Source organism: Phragmites australis, chromosome 12 (assembly GCF_958298935.1).
Source record: "Phragmites australis chromosome 12, lpPhrAust1.1, whole genome shotgun sequence".
Lineage (NCBI taxonomy): Eukaryota > Viridiplantae > Streptophyta > Magnoliopsida > Poales > Poaceae > Phragmites > Phragmites australis.
The window spans coordinates 9,344,635-9,361,652 of NC_084932.1; the positions used below are offsets into that span (position 1 = coordinate 9,344,635).

The 17,018-nt window shown below is 40.8% G+C and overlaps 1 protein-coding gene across 1 annotated transcript; it reads left to right on the forward strand.

The window, feature by feature from the left end:
• Nucleotides 1–15,000: 15,000 nt before the first annotated feature.
• Nucleotides 15,001–16,296, forward strand: LOC133887320 (uncharacterized). Its single transcript, XM_062327251.1, has 4 exons — nt 15,001–15,170; nt 15,437–15,532; nt 15,653–15,746; nt 15,865–16,296. The coding sequence occupies exons 1-4, from the start codon at nt 15,143–15,145 to the stop codon at nt 15,899–15,901; spliced, it is 255 nt and encodes an 84-aa protein (XP_062183235.1). The 5' UTR covers nt 15,001–15,142; the 3' UTR covers nt 15,902–16,296.
• The last annotated feature ends 722 nt before the right edge of the window (nt 16,297–17,018 follow it).

Here is a 17,018-nt window from a genome sequence, read left to right on the forward strand (position 1 = left end):
GGTATTTATAGCCTCAAACCCAACAACTAGTCATTTTCACAATAGCTCAGAAAAGCTGTTAACAAAGGATGATCTAGTGAGAATAGTAGTACTAACACCGAATTATCTCGTGAGTATATCTTCAGAAACTAGCCCTTAGTACTCCCACTCAAAGCCTCTATAAACACCGGATACTCCGGTGTATACTACATCTCTATCACCAGACTATCCGGTGAGTACATTTGATCTATCTGAGCCTTTGCAGTCTCTCTGTGTAAATTGCTCCGGTGTAATCCTCCGGTGCACTTTCTCTTGACACTGGACCATCCGATCAGTTCAGCATCATTCTTCGACATTTGGAATCAGCTCTGTAAGAAATGCTCCGATAAAACCTCTGGTGGACTGACTTCCCATCACCAGACCTTCTGGTCTATTGTTCTTCGATCTACAACGCTTCCAACTCTCTCTACAAGAATTGCTCTCTGGTGAGTTCAACACACAGAGCACCAGACCATCCGGTGAGAGCAATTCTCTTAGAACTTCTCTAATTCAGTCAATCTTTGTCCCGACTATGGTGACTACTTTATGTATTGTATCCATAAGACCTACTAAAATATATACTTGACAAACATGTTAGTCTCAGTTTTTATGTTATCATTAATCACTAAAAATATAATCATGATCTAATAAGACCATTGTCGCTACACATGTAATATTGATTCAAGAGTATTGGTAGTACCTTGTTATTTCTGCTGCCTAGAAGTAGAACATGAAGGATTCAATGGTCCAGGCGTCTACCAGTTCAAATGAAGGATGACCACTTGTAACCAATTTGGTACCTTGTTATTTCTGTTGGAGTGTTCTTAAGTTGTGGACAGAGTCAGTTTGAACTGCAAAAAAGTATGTTCATTCTACTAACTAACTTTCAAGAAATGTTCATTGATGAAGCTGTTGCCTGTTCAAAATGGGAACATCTGCACTGAAGTTTGTAAGTCTCTACTCCAGAACTTTTCATGCTGTAAGGCAACTGGATGATGATCTGGAAGTTGCATTAGAGCTGTGTGCTAGTTATCACTACTAAAAATTATTGTTGTATTCATTTCGCAAAAAGACATTTGAAAGAACTGTATTGCTGTATTTTTTAATAACACTGTATTGCTGTATTAAAATGGCCCATGGGTAAACGGGTATACCCACGGGTGACGGGTACCCGCAAGCGACGGTTTTCCCACTCTTCACCCGTGAGCCTTTGCAGGTATACCTACATGTGTGCTAAAACTGACAGGTATGGATATAGGTCAGCACTATCCGTACCCACCACACCCAATTGACAACTTAATTATTGTTTTTTTTAACACGAGAATAGACACAGAGAGTTTCCAAATTGTTTGAAAATATTCAACTTGATTTTGAGAGAACTTCAACTAGAATCAAAGAAAAAACATTCCAAGATTCGTCGTGACAGTGGTGACACAACATCCCTCGTGATGACCTATTTTAGTGACAGTGGTGACACAACATCCCCTATGAGGACTGTTGACACTGGTTATACTTGCAATATTATTACCACAAGCGTACAAATCATTTGTGTTCCAAGATTATCGTATTCATAAGGATAAACAAGTAAACCTAATAAGATTAACTACTTTATACTAGCAGATCAGCTCTATTCTTGAATGTAATTGCATAAGAGATGGTTGGATGATTGCGATGGTTTTGGGAAAGCATATGTGAAATAGATAGGTCAACATGCATTATCTAGATATTAAGTAAGCTCTATCTCGGTATCTATTATTGTGATCCTTAGCCAGAAAGATATTATTGCATGATATATAAGAATTATTTTTAAATCTATTATTTCCTTCAATTATTACCTACTAACCCTCAATGACTCTCCCTATTCCCTGTCACATAGTGGGGTAATATTTCAAATCTCTCACTTTTTAGTGATAAGACCTAAGCAAATAGACACACAACTAATAAATGCAAGACAACTCACAAAAGTCAATATGACCAATAGAATAATAGAATACTTGGATCTACCTCAAACATTACAACCAGGTTAAATAGAGACGACTAGTAACATACTTGCTTAGGCTATACCTTATAGGGATCAGTGACGTCTTAAGGGGGTGAATTAGCATATTAAAAACTAATTGGCTCCAAAAACTTTACAAAATAAACCTATATCAATTTCTATTTAAATGTGATCTAGGTTTATCTAGTGTATCTACTCTACTGTTCAAAAGGTTTGCAACCTATAGCCATAGCAAACTACTTCAGGAATGTAAATACACAAAGATAAGTTGCAAGTATATAAATGCGAAAATGTAAAGATGGTAAAGAGAGCAAACTCGGCGCAAGGGATTTTTATCCCGTGGTATTGATAGTATAAACGCCACCCCTAGTCCACATTGCAGTAGCCACCTAGGCTATAGCTCCCAGACAGCACCCAATCATGACCCTTAAGCCACCTAGGCATCAAGTAGGTTGAGCCACCAAACCATCAAGCCAATACCTCACCACAAGCCTCTCTTCCGGTCTCTTGCCGCCGTCTTCACTTCAGAGCTTCAGCCACCAAAATAAGGGTCTCTGTGTCCCCGTACAAGCGTCTCACCACCGCTCCACACCAAGTTGGAGGGTCAGCAAGCATGAGCCATCAAAGCTCACAGTGTCGGGGAGTCACCAACCCAAGATGCCAGCATACCACTTAGTACAATGTAGGATCACTCCTTGATCCTCTCTCTAGGCCACAACACCTAGCAACAACTCTCTCTAGGCCTAATAGCACCAATCACTCCCTTAATCATGTAGTTATTGCCTTGGATGATCACTTTTAGCACTTTGGTGGCTTGGATGTCTTCTCAAGTATTTATGGGTTTTCCTGGACTCCAGCGCACTCAAATGGCTGAGTGGGGAGGGGGTATTTATAGCCTCAACCCCATAAACTAGTCGTTTCCCTAACGGTCATATTTTTTTCTTAACATAGAATGTTCCAGCGTGTAGCTTTTCTAAACATCGGACCATCCGGTGTGTGGTCCACCCTCGCAGCTTCCCAATGCCAGCTATCACTAGCCATTAACTAGTCGTTGCATCTCTGAAATACTCTGACGAAGCATCCTCTGTATGCGCCAGACCATCCATCATGTGTAATTCCATCTCCCACTGACCTGATGGGAAATCCTTTTGGAAAATGCTCCGGCGAAGCCTTGTTGTATGCGCTGGACCATCCGATGTACACATGCTTGAAAATCAGCTCCTAGAAAAACACTCCAGCGTAGCCACTTCTTCATTACCAAACCATCCTACATGTACAACCTCTGAACTTTCTTCTGAGAATACTCTGGCGTGTACAAACTCTAGAACACCAGACCATCTGACTTGTACATTTTCCTGGGACTTGTCCAATTCAATCAATCTTTGTCCCGGCTATGGTGGATTCTTCATGTATTGCATCCATAAGACCTACTAAGACATATACTTGACAAACATGTTAGTCTCATTTACTATGTTGTCATTAATCACCAAAATCAGTTACATACCCTAAAAGGACTATGTTCGCTACAATCTCCTCCTTTTTGGTGATTGATGACAACACAACCATAACAAGTGGCAAATAATAAATGATACCAACTATAAAGAGCACAAAAACTTACCACTTTGCTTGGATGTATGGTAAGAACAATCAATGATATCAATTGTAAAGAAACTAATGATACCAAATTTGAAGGGCAACAAAGATACCAATTGAAAATATACTAATTGTAAGGGAAAGATCACATCTTTATCATACCTTGTTCTTAGTCTACCTTTTGCTCTGACTGTCATGGAGACATTTCTCTCCATTTCTCCATCACCACTATTTCCCTTAATCGACCTATGCAAGAGCTCCAGCTTGTTGTGCACTCTCTTGATACCACTTGTAACCTTGATACCATTTGTGGATGTATTGAAATCGTTGCACACTTCTTGCATCTTCTTCTCCCCTATTGTCAACCTTGGCAATCCTAGGCATCTTGCTTCCTTGCTTGTTCTCCTCTAGGCATGCCATCTTGATTTGGTTGCCAAAACTCTCCCCCTTTGTCAACAATCTCAAAAATACTACACACACATGTTGATCTCAAGGGAAAATATTAGAGTATTCAGGAGAGATCTTCATGAACCATGATCCAATAAAATGATAGAAGTTGAAATCCAATTGAAAGATATGATACCTATTGTAGAGTAAATGATATCAACAGTAGGTATGCATACCAATTGTAGAGATGCAATTGAAATGAGAAATGTGGATACCATTTGAAATGAAAACACATGGATCATAATTTATTAAAATCACATAATATGGTCTGAATTCGCCCCTATATGTGTATACATATGATGAGAGTGAAACATATGCACAACTAGACAATATGAATAAATATAAAGTTCATGCCATATTATGTATGGAGGTAGTTTATATGTACGAACAAATTGATAATAATACAAATTGACGAATAAGCATTGCATACCTCCGGAGACTTAAAAATTACTCTATAAGACTAACAAAAACACCACTTGAAGCACATGTTAGTCTCAAAATCACAACCCGTAGGATAGACTCCCCTAAATATGTACATACAAGTATCGAATACTTGTGAGAGACATGCACTTGTCATTTGATAACAATGGGGAATTTATCCTATAGATTAGGCTCGTGACACATAAAGGATACCAATTGTACAAATATACCATGTAAAAAACCTACAATTAATAAACCATATAGGTTGCTCATTGGTTAGGGAGAAACACAAGAAACCTACCATATATCAAAGATATGCACATGCAATCCTAGTCAAGTCAAAGATACTAGATGCAAAGCAAAAGACATAAACAAAAATCTAGGTAGCATTACCGCTTTTACTTTTGGATGGAGAATTTAGGTATATGATGACTAAAATCTTCATTAATGCACCCACTCTTGTAAACTTGACTTCTTTGCTTAAACATTCACTTCATCTTGTGATTCAAGTCTCTGAATCCCCCGAGCTGATCCGTGGACTTCAAGTCTTCTTTGAAACACAAACCGATGGGGCCCATTTATGTTTGTGATGACTTTCTTGGGCACCCAAATAGGTTGGTTCCACCCCTGATCGTTTCTCCTAACCATGTGTGCAACCATTTTGTCATTGTCTTCTTCGTGAGCTTGTAGTGGTTGCTCTTGGTCTTAATTTTGTAGTTGGGCTCGATGTAGAAGTTGGGGGTCTTGTTTGAGAAGTTCATTGCCTTCTTCTTCTTCTTGATATCCTTCTTGACTTGAGGTCTTCTTCATGACACTTGAAGCATATCACATTGGACACCGTGTTGTTACAGTTATCTTGATGAGATTGGACATGATTCTTGCCCTATAATCTTGCTAAATCCTTATTGAGATTCTCCACTTCTTCCTTTAGCTCATTATTCTCTTGTGCAATGAGATCATTACATGGTTCTACAATAATATTCTCAATACATGTCTTATTGCAAATGGGTGAGCTATATAGATCAATCAAATCACCACAAGAAGTGAAAGCATCTATCTTAGGATTAAAATTAAAGAGAGAGGTAGATTGATTCAAAGGGGCCTTAAGCTGAGATTCAATGTCCTCAAGTTTTTCCTTAAGCTCTTCATGATCCTTATTTAGCAATTCAAATTTGCTCAACAATTGTTTATAATTGGAAACAAAAGAAGAATGAATGTTATTAAGAATATTGAATTTCTTAAGTTCTTTAGCTTATTTCTTTAAGGCTCTTTGTTACTCATTGATCAATTCAAGAAGTTCTTCTTGAGAGAGTGAATCCTCATCAGATTCATCATCACTTACATCATTTTCCATACCTTTGACCATAAGGCACTTGTGTGATGATGAATTGTGTGATGACAACCTTGAAGAAGAGTTTCTCTTGGAGTAGTGAATGGTGAAGCTCTCATCACTTGAGTTTGAATCTTCATCTTCAGTCACTAATCTTCCTATGCTTGCAAACATTTTGCCTCTTCCCCTTGTCTCCCTCTTGTTCTTGTTCTTGGTCTTCTTCTCCTTCTTGATATGATCAATTGTGATGACCAAATCTTTCATAAAGATTTGATAATTAATCTTGGCATTGATCCTCTCAAGGTCCTTTTTCAATCCTAAGATGAGCTCTGCGATCTTGGGATCCATTCTTCATTACTTGAGGTGTTTTGCTTGTCTTCTTCATCGCTCTCTTCATCTTCATCACCATCATTTTCACTTGAGCTTGACTATTGCTCTTATCTTCTCATCTTTTCTTCCATGTGTGGGAAAGGAGCTTGCTTTCTTGTGAGGGCAAGGTTCTTAGCACCAGATGAGGAGGAAGTTTTGACCTCTATGTTCATAGTCATCTCATGGGTGGTGATCTTGTCGAGAACTTGATTTGGAGTTATCTTGCAAATGTTGTTGTTGTCGTAGATGATGGACACAATCAACTAATACTTTGGAAGAAGAGCTTAAAATATTCACCACTTGATCATCTCCAATTGGTGTCAAATCTAGCCCATTAATCTTATTGATAAGAATATTCAAATGTGAGTACATGTCATTAGCACTTTCATGTGCAAGTTGTTTAATGCCATTGAACTTAGTGACTAGCACATGATATTTCTCATTGCGCACATCCTTTGTGCCTTCATGTATTTCTCTTAAAATTCAGTTTCATAATAACAAATATATTTTATATTAGTAATATTTTGGTGATCGTCTCGATGGCTAAAATGGCATTCCTTGTGTCTACAAGGAGTACTTTTCGAGCATGTGATTTATACTATTTTTAGCTACTAATAACAACTAACAAATTAATAGACTATAGAACTGGCCATAGATGTTGGTTCATCACTGCCGGTTGTGCAAGAACGACAATGAAAATGTATCACTGTCGATTCTTAATCTCTCATGCCTGAACTATGATGGAGTCGCTAAGAACAAACACTGATAGTCAGTACTAGTGCCGGTTTGTAACATGAACTGGCACTGATATCCGACTATCAGTGCTAGTTCTAGCCACGAACCGCCTAATAGTCTATCCAGACTTGTAATTTTGATTGATTCTAGTTTTGGCTTTCCCTCATGTTTGGTTCCAGAGATATTTTTTCATGGCTCCTCTGTCTTATATCCTCCACCATGTCTCTCTTGCTTATCACCTACCTTGCCACCTCCCCCACCGGCCTCCTCCCCTACCTCCTCCTGTAGTGGCCTCCTCCTCCTCCTCCTCCCCTCGCAAGATCCATGGCGGGATCCAGTGGGGATCCACGGTGGGATCCAGCCATAGATCTCGCTAGGGGAAGAGATACATGCCATCGAGCTGGTGCCGGGAGCAGACGACGGATGTCGGTGCATGTGGACGGTGAGTAGGGGTGCGACATGTTTTGTTGCGGCAGCCTTCATGCCGCTGCGTCTGGATGTGCATGTGTGTGTCATCAAGCTGGGGCCGGGAGCGGACGGCGGTGCGATGCGGATGGAAATCTAGGGGCGCGGTGTATTCTGTGGCGGCGGTCTTCATGTCGCCGCATCTGGATGTGCATGTGTATGTGTCATCGAGCTGGGGCCAGGAGCGGATGGTGGACTATGGTGCAATATAGATGACGAGCTAGGGGCGCAACGTATTCTGTGGCGGTGACCTTCGTGCCACCACATTTGGGTGTGCATGTGTGGGACATCGAGCTGACCATCCGTGTGGGGTGGTGTGTTCAGCAAGGTCCACAATGGCGATCCGAGCTCCAAAACAACAAGTGGAGTGGTGCTGGGCTCGAGTGGCTTCGGCTCGAGCCTAGATTATTATTTTTTTGTTTTTGGGAAATGACTTCACTACTGGATTTACAACCAGCAATGATAGCGCTCGATTTTCACTACCGAGTATTCACTGCTAGAAGCAAAACCGACAGTGAAGGTCGATTTGCAACTGACAATGTTAAGCTGATCTGTAGTGGTGGAATGCGAGCAAGCGAGAGAGGAGATTGAGATAGAATGAATAAGATGAGATACCCAAGAGCCCCCTAGATGGCGAGCCATGCGACAAGCCACAAGACTGAGCATCCGATCCTAAGATTTATGTGATTGCCCTCACACAGGAGCGCGACGTGGATACGCTTGACCAACTCTATCAGCGTGTGGCATCTACCCACCGGCCACTGGCAACACAATGAAGTTGAGCTGATCTGGAGCTCGATATGCCTCTGCAGTTGCTTGTGCGGCCTTCTTTACTCTCTCTCTCTCTCTCTCTCTCTCTCTCTCTCTCTCTCTCTCTCTTCTATGAACGCTGAGTGGCATCCCACCTTCTCCCTCTCTAACACATGGACCCCTTAAAGTAGTGGACCCAACCAAGGACAAAATAGACTTTTCACACACCTCTCTAAGGAAATTATATATTTTTGATGTGATATCTAGTAGTAAATAACCTTGAAGATAGAGTATCTTTCAACAAAGAATAATTTTTTGTTGTCTTTCAGTGAATTGACTCAACTCATGTTGTCATCTCCACGAGCTAAATCTGCCTAATGTTTTGTAGCTTGTGTTGAGATGTGAGAGGTTTTTTCCTTTAAAATTCAAATATAAAAATGAAGTCAGATTTAAATTTGAGCAAATTCCATGAGAAAAAAAAAAGAGAAAGAGGAGGTCTCAGATTGGTGGGCCTCTTTCAAGCCCATGAGGTCGAGCAGCCCACTCGGCCATGCTATCCACCGTACCCTCATGGGAGTGTTCGAGGAGAGGCATTACCGGCTCTTAAGAGCTGAGGCTCGTCCACCCTAGACGGAGTCCAGCTCTTGAGAGCTGAGGCTCGTCCACCCTAGCCAGAGTCCATTTGTGCTCCTGACGATTTCAGATGGAGGCGTTGTGCACTCTCTCTTGGCTCAGGTGGATAAGAGTTAGGGCGGTTCCTTTTTTCGGATTGATCTTTTCGAGCCCTCTCTCTTCTCCTCCTGCCTACTCCTCTCCACCCTCCTCTCCGCGATCCCTTTCTCTTGTTCCGTGGCTGCACCTCGTCAGCTCCGGTAAGGGTACTCGCAACACGTTGGTGCACCTCCCCTGGTCGTGTGTGCCCCATCGTCTTGCACCAACTGGTCCTTGCGGGATTGGTTATGGTGCGGTGCGATGGAGCTTTGCCTCAAGTATGGGGGGTGCTTGTGCCTTGGCCGTGGTGGTGGTGACGCTGTTGTGGCAGAGATTTGTGTCGCATCTTGTACGCGTTTCTACAAGTGGTCTTGCCGAGCACATTCCGTGTGTGTGGTGGTTGAGCCATGTGTGTGGCTTTCTGGCGGAGCTTGCCTCGTGTGCCTGCTCTGCTGGTGGTGACCACGCTTTGGCGTTGGTTGTCTCGGGTTGGTGTTCGACAACAACCTCTCTGGCCAGGAGCTAGACCTCTCTCTGTTGTGGTGTTCCCTACTCCTCGGGTACTAGCTATAGTGTGCCTTGCAGCTGGTACAATAGCATTGTATCTCAAAGAACACACACTCTGTCGACCTCAGCATAGAGGGGTGTCTCTGTTTTTTGGGACAACGCTGCTACTGCACACCTTGCCTTCAGCTCCTTGGTTGGATAGTAAGTCCGTTCCAACAGCTTCTTTTGTTTCCTGTCTAGCATGCTATCTCTTGATCTAGGTCAGTATTGATAAATTTACATCCTAGTTAAGTGGGAGTGATGCTCTATGACGACAATAGGCTCAGTATAATTCGTGTGTCAGTTTTGCACATTTCCTAGGCTATAGTCGCTAGTTCATGTTCGGTGTCTATCTTTGTGAGCCGTTGTTTCCATTTATCTCTCTGTTCAGTGGTTTTGCTCTGTCCTGGTGGATTCAGTGGTAAGGTACTTGCTAATAAACATCATAATATCTTGGTTAGCTCAGTCTATCATTTTGTGGTGAAAGTTGTCACATTAATTAGTAAAACTTAGTAAGCTTTGGATGGCTATTAGTAAAACTTAGTAAGCTTTGGATGGCTGTTAAGTCAGTAACCCACACTGAGAGCAATTCTATCTTTTTAACACATGCTGAGCTTATTTATATGTTAATTCACCTCTTTATGTCAATTGTCTTATATGATATATATCCTTGTGAACATGAGTAAAATATATTTTGTCATATTTACTGTTGAAATGCTCATGTAGTCCATGTGAGATTGATTTTTTTGCAATCATATTCTATTCATATGTTTAAATTCAAAATCAATTTAATCGGAATGTTACTTAAATGTACTTTGAAACAACATGTTGTTGATCTGACGGTGTTTAATTAAGTTTGTAAACATGTACATGTGCCCATCTCCTCAATCCTATACATGTATATCATCTCAGGAAATGATATTTTTGAATAGCGAGATCAGAGCTGTAAGCTGCCATGTGACGCTGACGGCGAATTCGGTAGGCAAACTAGGGCCCTGGTGGCTTCGTTGTTGATTTTGATGATAATATAATCTCGTGCTCCCGGAGCTGAATGGTCGCCAGCTTGGCCAAGGCATCTCTCCCTACTCTTCCCCCTCGTGTTGCTCCTACAAAAATGCATCTGGGCGGCCTATTGTCTCCTCAGTCCTAGTCGTCTCCACGGCTCTCTCGCGCGGCTAATCGCCGTCAGCAAGAGTGGTGGCAGCTAGCTGACCGCTCGGAGATCCGCCATGAGCGACGGTTAGTGCCTCTGTGTGTGTGTGTGTGTTGTGTGTGATAAGCTGGTCAACTCAGCTATGATCTATCCACCTCTGTCACAGGTGAATCGGCGCGCGGCTGTTAGTGCACGATTAATTGTTTTGTTCATGCATCTTTATGAGTTCTATCTACCACCTTGCCATGATCTAGCTATTCCTGTGCTGAAAGCACATAAAATTTCGTTTCCTTCTCTGTCCGTACTAAAGCAGTCTACTTCGTTAGCCACCCAACGAACTACACCGCGGCGGAACCGGCACCGGGAAAGAAAAAAGAACCACAGGCCACCGGTGTGCGGAACCCGGTGAGCACGCAAACTACTGGTACGTACGTGCATGCTTTGCTTAATTAATTAATTCGTATGAGATGAGCTCATGAGCACAACTCTGTTAAGTGTTTTAGTGGCTTCCAACATTTGATTTTTTTTTAGCCTTCTGATTTGAGACGTGCAGCTCAGATTTAATCTAGCTTTGTCCTAAAAAAAATCTAGTGTTATTGGGGACTCCAACACCTAAATTTCTCAATTTACACCAACACAAAATTCAAGTGTTTCATGATCTTAAAACTTATGAATTTTTCTTACCTCATCTATCCATCATCATTGAGCACGAATATCTGGTGTTGAGGGGCTAAGAAACACTCCAGCGTTTTTTAGCTTTCCCGTAAACTAACCATCATTGTTGCCGGAACGCAAGATTACTTCGTCGGCCCTCCGGCGAACCTTGAGGAGAAGCAACAAGCACAACCGGGTACAGCAACAACATCGCCACCACCTCCTGCTGATGATAAGAACGGATCGAACTTCCTGGCCAAATGGTACTCCGATTAATTGGCATCTGAGCAGCTTACCTAGCGAACTCGCATCGACTAATCTGTTCTTTGTTAAGTAATGAATTGATTAATAATTGAATCTCTTTCTTGTACGTTCCGGCTGCAGTTGCCGATGCCTCTTCTGTGGTGGAGCTTCCAACGGATAAGATCGAGAGCTCTGTCACCGGTAGAGCGCAATCCATGGATGAAAAGATTCAAGTAAATTGGACGGAGGAGATTATATCTGTGTCTGAATTGCAGGTTTTGTCCCATGGAGGAAGCTACTCTTCAATTTTTCTTCTACATTTGATAATTGATAGTCATTTATATGGCTCGTACCAACAAATGCAGATTCAATGAAACTACCAATTCCAATACGTCACTGTCCTGTATTTTAAAATAATATCTTAGTCCGTTGCTATCAAGTATAAAAATCAGTCGATTTGTTTGGTGCTTTGAGTGTGGATTTTCCTTCATCTTCTGTGCTTTACAAGCACGAAAATATGCAGGGTGACATGGATTGCTGTGGTGGTAAAACCAGGTAACTTGGCTGGCCTCGTGGGCAGAGTGATCCAATAATGGTCACGTGAGCTCTGTGACGAAAAATTGGTTGAGTGATGAAATTGATAAAATAAAATATTTTAGTATAATGACATTAGGTTGATGCTCATATAATACTATGATGTTGCTTAATATGCTCATGGTAGTATAGTTTATACACTTTTGGTAGTGTAATTGTTGGATGCAATATACTCCTTTGAGTAGTTTTGCGGATTTATCTTAAATGAAGTTAGAAAGAACTTGTGCTTGTATGTATTTTCGTGTTTGTTCATGTGTAGGTGTTGCTTGGGAGCGAACGTGATCAATAACACGATTAGAATTAGGTTCTAGAAGAATTGAAATTTAAAACTATGTTCAAAGAGAAACCGAGGTTCTAATGATCAAGGATGCCATGTGGGACCTTAGGGGTACACAACAATGCATATGGAGGCGCCACACATGGTGACCGTAGATGTTGGTCTGACTGTGGGAAGTGGTCGTCTGACCGTCATGAGGTCAATTGGACCGTAGGAGGTGGTCCAATAGAAAGTCTCTATTGATACTGGTGGTGTGACAGTCAGGGTAATGGTCTGGCTGCTAGAGAAGGTTTCGGGAGAAAACCTTCTATTTGCTTGGGCGGTCTGACCGCTAGAGGGCTAGTCTAGTCACGGGTTGCATATTGATTGCAAATATTTCTGTTTGATGTTAGCGGTTTGACCACCAAGTAGCGCGGTCTGACTGTACAGGACATTTGGCTAGAATGTTATAGTTCGTAGCAAGAGGTTTGACCGTTGGGTGGTGTTGTTTGATTGTTGCACAATGTCCGAGTTGGGATTTACTCAAGACTCTTGTTTCCATACCAAGAAAGAAGGGATCATTGCTAGGGAGGCAACCAAGACCCAGAAGAGAGTCTAAGTTTTAGATTTTTGATAGAGAAATACATTTTGATGCCGATTTTGATCTAGATTGATTTAGCTGATAAGATTTTAACTAAAGTGAGAGAGAAAAGAAAGAAAGCTGGTTAAGTTTTGGGATTTCGCGGTGAATCCTTGTAAGGGCGATGCGATGATGCTCTTGTGAATTCATTAATGTAATAAAGACAAGTTTAGTAACTTCATGAGTTAGTGATTTGGTTCTTTTCTCCTCATTCATAGTTCTTTCCCTCCAAAATCATCCTAGGACATCTAGGTAAGGTTCTAAAAATTATAATTGATTGAATTTTCATAATTCTTTTTTAATCACAAAATTAGGGTTTAACCAAATTCTTGATCACCATATGTTACAGTCTACTTTCAAGGGTCATAATTCTTGATCTATAGATTTGATTGACTTGATTCTTATTGGGTTAGTTCCATAACATTGTCTAGTTTTTTCATTTACAATTTGAGGTCAATCATACCTACAGATATTTCTATATATTATTTTTAGTAACGTGACAACAGTCTATCTAGAAGTGGAATACAAGATTAGTTTGGATTTTTTTTAATAGGGTGAAGTAAAATTTGAAATGGACCCAGCAATCATTCATACCTTCAATTGTCATATTATAGAGTAATTGATTTTACAATTGGTATCAGAGGCTAAACTTTCTAATCGATCTTAATCGGTAATTAGAAAAATGACGTCGGATAGGTATTCCATAAAACTTGTGTTTTTAATGGTGTTAATTTTCAGTTCTGGAAGATAAAGATAGATGCTTACATTTAAGCTCAGGGCTTTGAAATTTGGGAGAATGTCTTAAACCCATATGAGGTTTCTGATAACAATGAAGTGATAACATAGAATATAGCCGCCATCGAGGTCAATCGCAACACAAGAAACTGGATTATCCAAGGCATGTGGAGAAGTGATTTCGATTGGGTTGTACATCTTAAGTCGAAGTACAAGGTATGAAAAACACTTTATGATTACAATAAAAGTTCATCTAACATAAAATAGGTACGTAAGGATTTGTATAAGAAAGAATATATATAAGATTTGAGATGAAGCCTTATGATTTCTTGATTATTTTTTTCTTGCTTTAATAAGATTCTTATCAATTTACATGTTGTTAATGTTTCATATGCGGATGTTAAAATGCACATCAACTAATATGAGCTTTAAATATGTTGGTATGTGAGATGAAAATAACATCTATTAGAGAGTCTATTGTCATGAGCTTACTTACATTAATTGTTCTTTATTTAAAATTGAAAACTCATGAATTATAATTTAGTAAATTCAAACTTCTCTAACTTTAGCATAGAAGTTATAGCCACGTTTGCCACCAATCAATCTCTGGCAGGGTTAACTGTATGGGTTGCAGCCGCTGGATGGTAGGGCCGGTTATTTTTTTTTAGAACACATCTGAGCGTGTATTTCATTAAGAGAAAAAGAAGTAACACGATCAGAGAGTTTTATCCGAGCCCAGCACCCGCCAGAAATTGTGGCGCGTCCGACAACCCGGGAAGCAGCAAAAAGGAAGGGAGATTACATTGGAAAAAAGTACAAGGATGACCAACATCGCTAGCTAAGAGGCTAAACTCGGAGGAGCTCCAGTAACCGATGATTGGAAATATGTGGCCAGTAAATTTGAATTTTGGGCAAAATTAGACTCTAGAAAAAAAATCAAACTGATCAATATTGTTCAAACTTTATTCGTTATACTGGTACGATTGATTTATCGACGTTTGCCGGCCGATAACCTTCGATATATCGCCGACATAATTAATACTGATCTCTTGTTATATGTAGCCCGTTTGCTTGCAACTGCTGCTAGGATTTCAGTCATCACGGACGACGAGCTGAGTCGGTCCAAGTATCTGCTGTCGCCACCGCTGTGCCATTTCACATCTGCAGGAGCAGAGCTGGCAGCTGCCATGTGATGGGTGCTGGCGAATTCGGTAGGCTGACTAGGGCCACTGGGTCGTTGTTTGGATAATTATTTTTTGAACCAAGGTTGTTTCGGGTAATTGTATCGGGATGTCGGAGTTGAATCATTGCCAGCCTGGCCAAAGCATCTCTCTCTACTCTTCCTCTCGTGTTCCTCCTACAATAAGTCGTCGGGGGCCGTCTCCTCCTTGGTCGTCGCGTCGACCTCGGCTCGTCTTGTTATAGCCGGGAGAGGCTAAGGGGAAGAGGTGGCAGTTAGCTGACCGGCCGGCGGTAGATCAGCCATGAGCGACGGTCATGGAGATGTTCCTGGTACTCTCTCTCTATCTATCTATCTCCCTCTCTCTCTCTCTCTCTCTCTCTCTGTGTGTGTGAAACTGGTCAACTCATCTATGATCTATTGCGAGCGATGAATTGGTGCTAGTTAGTGAAAGATTGTTCTTTTGTGGTGCATCTTCATCGGTTCTTTCCTGACTTCAAATCTTGTGGTGAAACTTTGGAATTTCTTTCCTTACCCTGGCTTGAATTCCTGCGGTGAAGATATAGAACTTTCTTTCCCTAATTTTCTGTCGGTACAGGAGGCTACTTCGTTGGCCGTCCAACCAACCACGCGGCAGTGCCGGAATCACAGGCCGCCGGTGAGCAGAAGCCGGCGACCACGCAAACTCCTAACGGTACGTCCTTCATTCTCTGCCTGCTCAATTCATCCAGGGACACGACGTTGTTGAGTATGCTCGATTTTCTAGCTTCTTGTTAAATTAAACTAGGATTTTTTTTCTCTCCCCGGATGTAAGGTTACTTCGTCGGCCGTCCGGAGAGCCATCACGAGCAGCAACAAGTACCGCAGCAAACCACTAATCCGAGCAGATCAAGCTTCTTGGCCAAATGGTACTCCAAATCTCCGATTAGTATATATACACAAGAAACTTATTTAGGGACCATCCGAGTTCACATCGACGTTCTTACTAATTAGCAACTGATTCTAATCTGTTTCTTCTGTCTGCAGCTGTCCATGCCTCGCCGGCGGTGGAGCTGCGGATTAGATGGACGACTCCCGGAGCACACCCGAGGAACTTATGAACGGCAACATTCCAGTAAATTTGCGCGGAGGCGGCTCTATGCCTCTATCTCTATATGAATTGCAACTTTCGTCCTTTGGAAGCTGCCCCTATTTCTTATTTTTATTGTTCCACATTTGACAATTGATACGTCCTTGTGCATCCGTACCGCTACCAGGAAATGCAAATTTCATCAAAAGTTGTCCATTCCATCCAGTCGCTGCCTTTTCCTTTTTCCCAAAGGATACTTGTTTTGTCTAAAACAATGTCAATTATGTATTGTTTATTTTGCTTGCTGAGGTTGTAAACATTTATTAATTGTGAGTTGTCTTTCCATGTACAAATATGTCAATCCAACCTTTTGAAGTTCTTCCTGGTAACTCGACATATTTTGTATTGGAAATTTTGAGTTTCATTCACATTTCAAGCAGTTTATTCAGAGCTTAAAATTATTGAGGAAAGAATAAGATTCTGAGAGAAGTTGATCAAATTAGATACTTTTTCGCTCATTCTCAAGCCAATGTCGCAGAGTAGAATGGTGCAGAGTTGTCTTCTGTCAAAATTGCTTGGCAAGAATATAAACGCAGGACCTTTGACTATAATACTATACTACATTGAGTTTCATTAAGTAATCACATAACCAAGAAACATATATTTTGTTGAGGAGAAATGGAAAATAATACAATTTCTTAATCACTTATTATTACTTCCTTATAATAATTGTGAGCCTGAAAAACACGTATTCCTGTGCTCTGCTCAAAATATGTTCCTGGTCTAAAAACAATATGCAGGAACACATTAAAATTAATTTAATTACTCTGAGAAATATGTTTACATAGTGAACCTAGTTTTCACAAAATAACATATTACATGTTTCTTAGTCAAAATTGTTTAGACATCTGCATATTTTCTAATACATAAATTTGACTATTACTCTTTTGTTTTGTTTTTATATTAGCAAACTTATTTGGCAAGGATGTTCATTAATATGTTGAAAACATTAGTTTGCAGATACTATCGTCTTGTGGCAAACATAATAACTTATGTATATTAGTTCCTAATTTTTGTGAGTTCAATATACATTGTAAAGACAACATCGGTT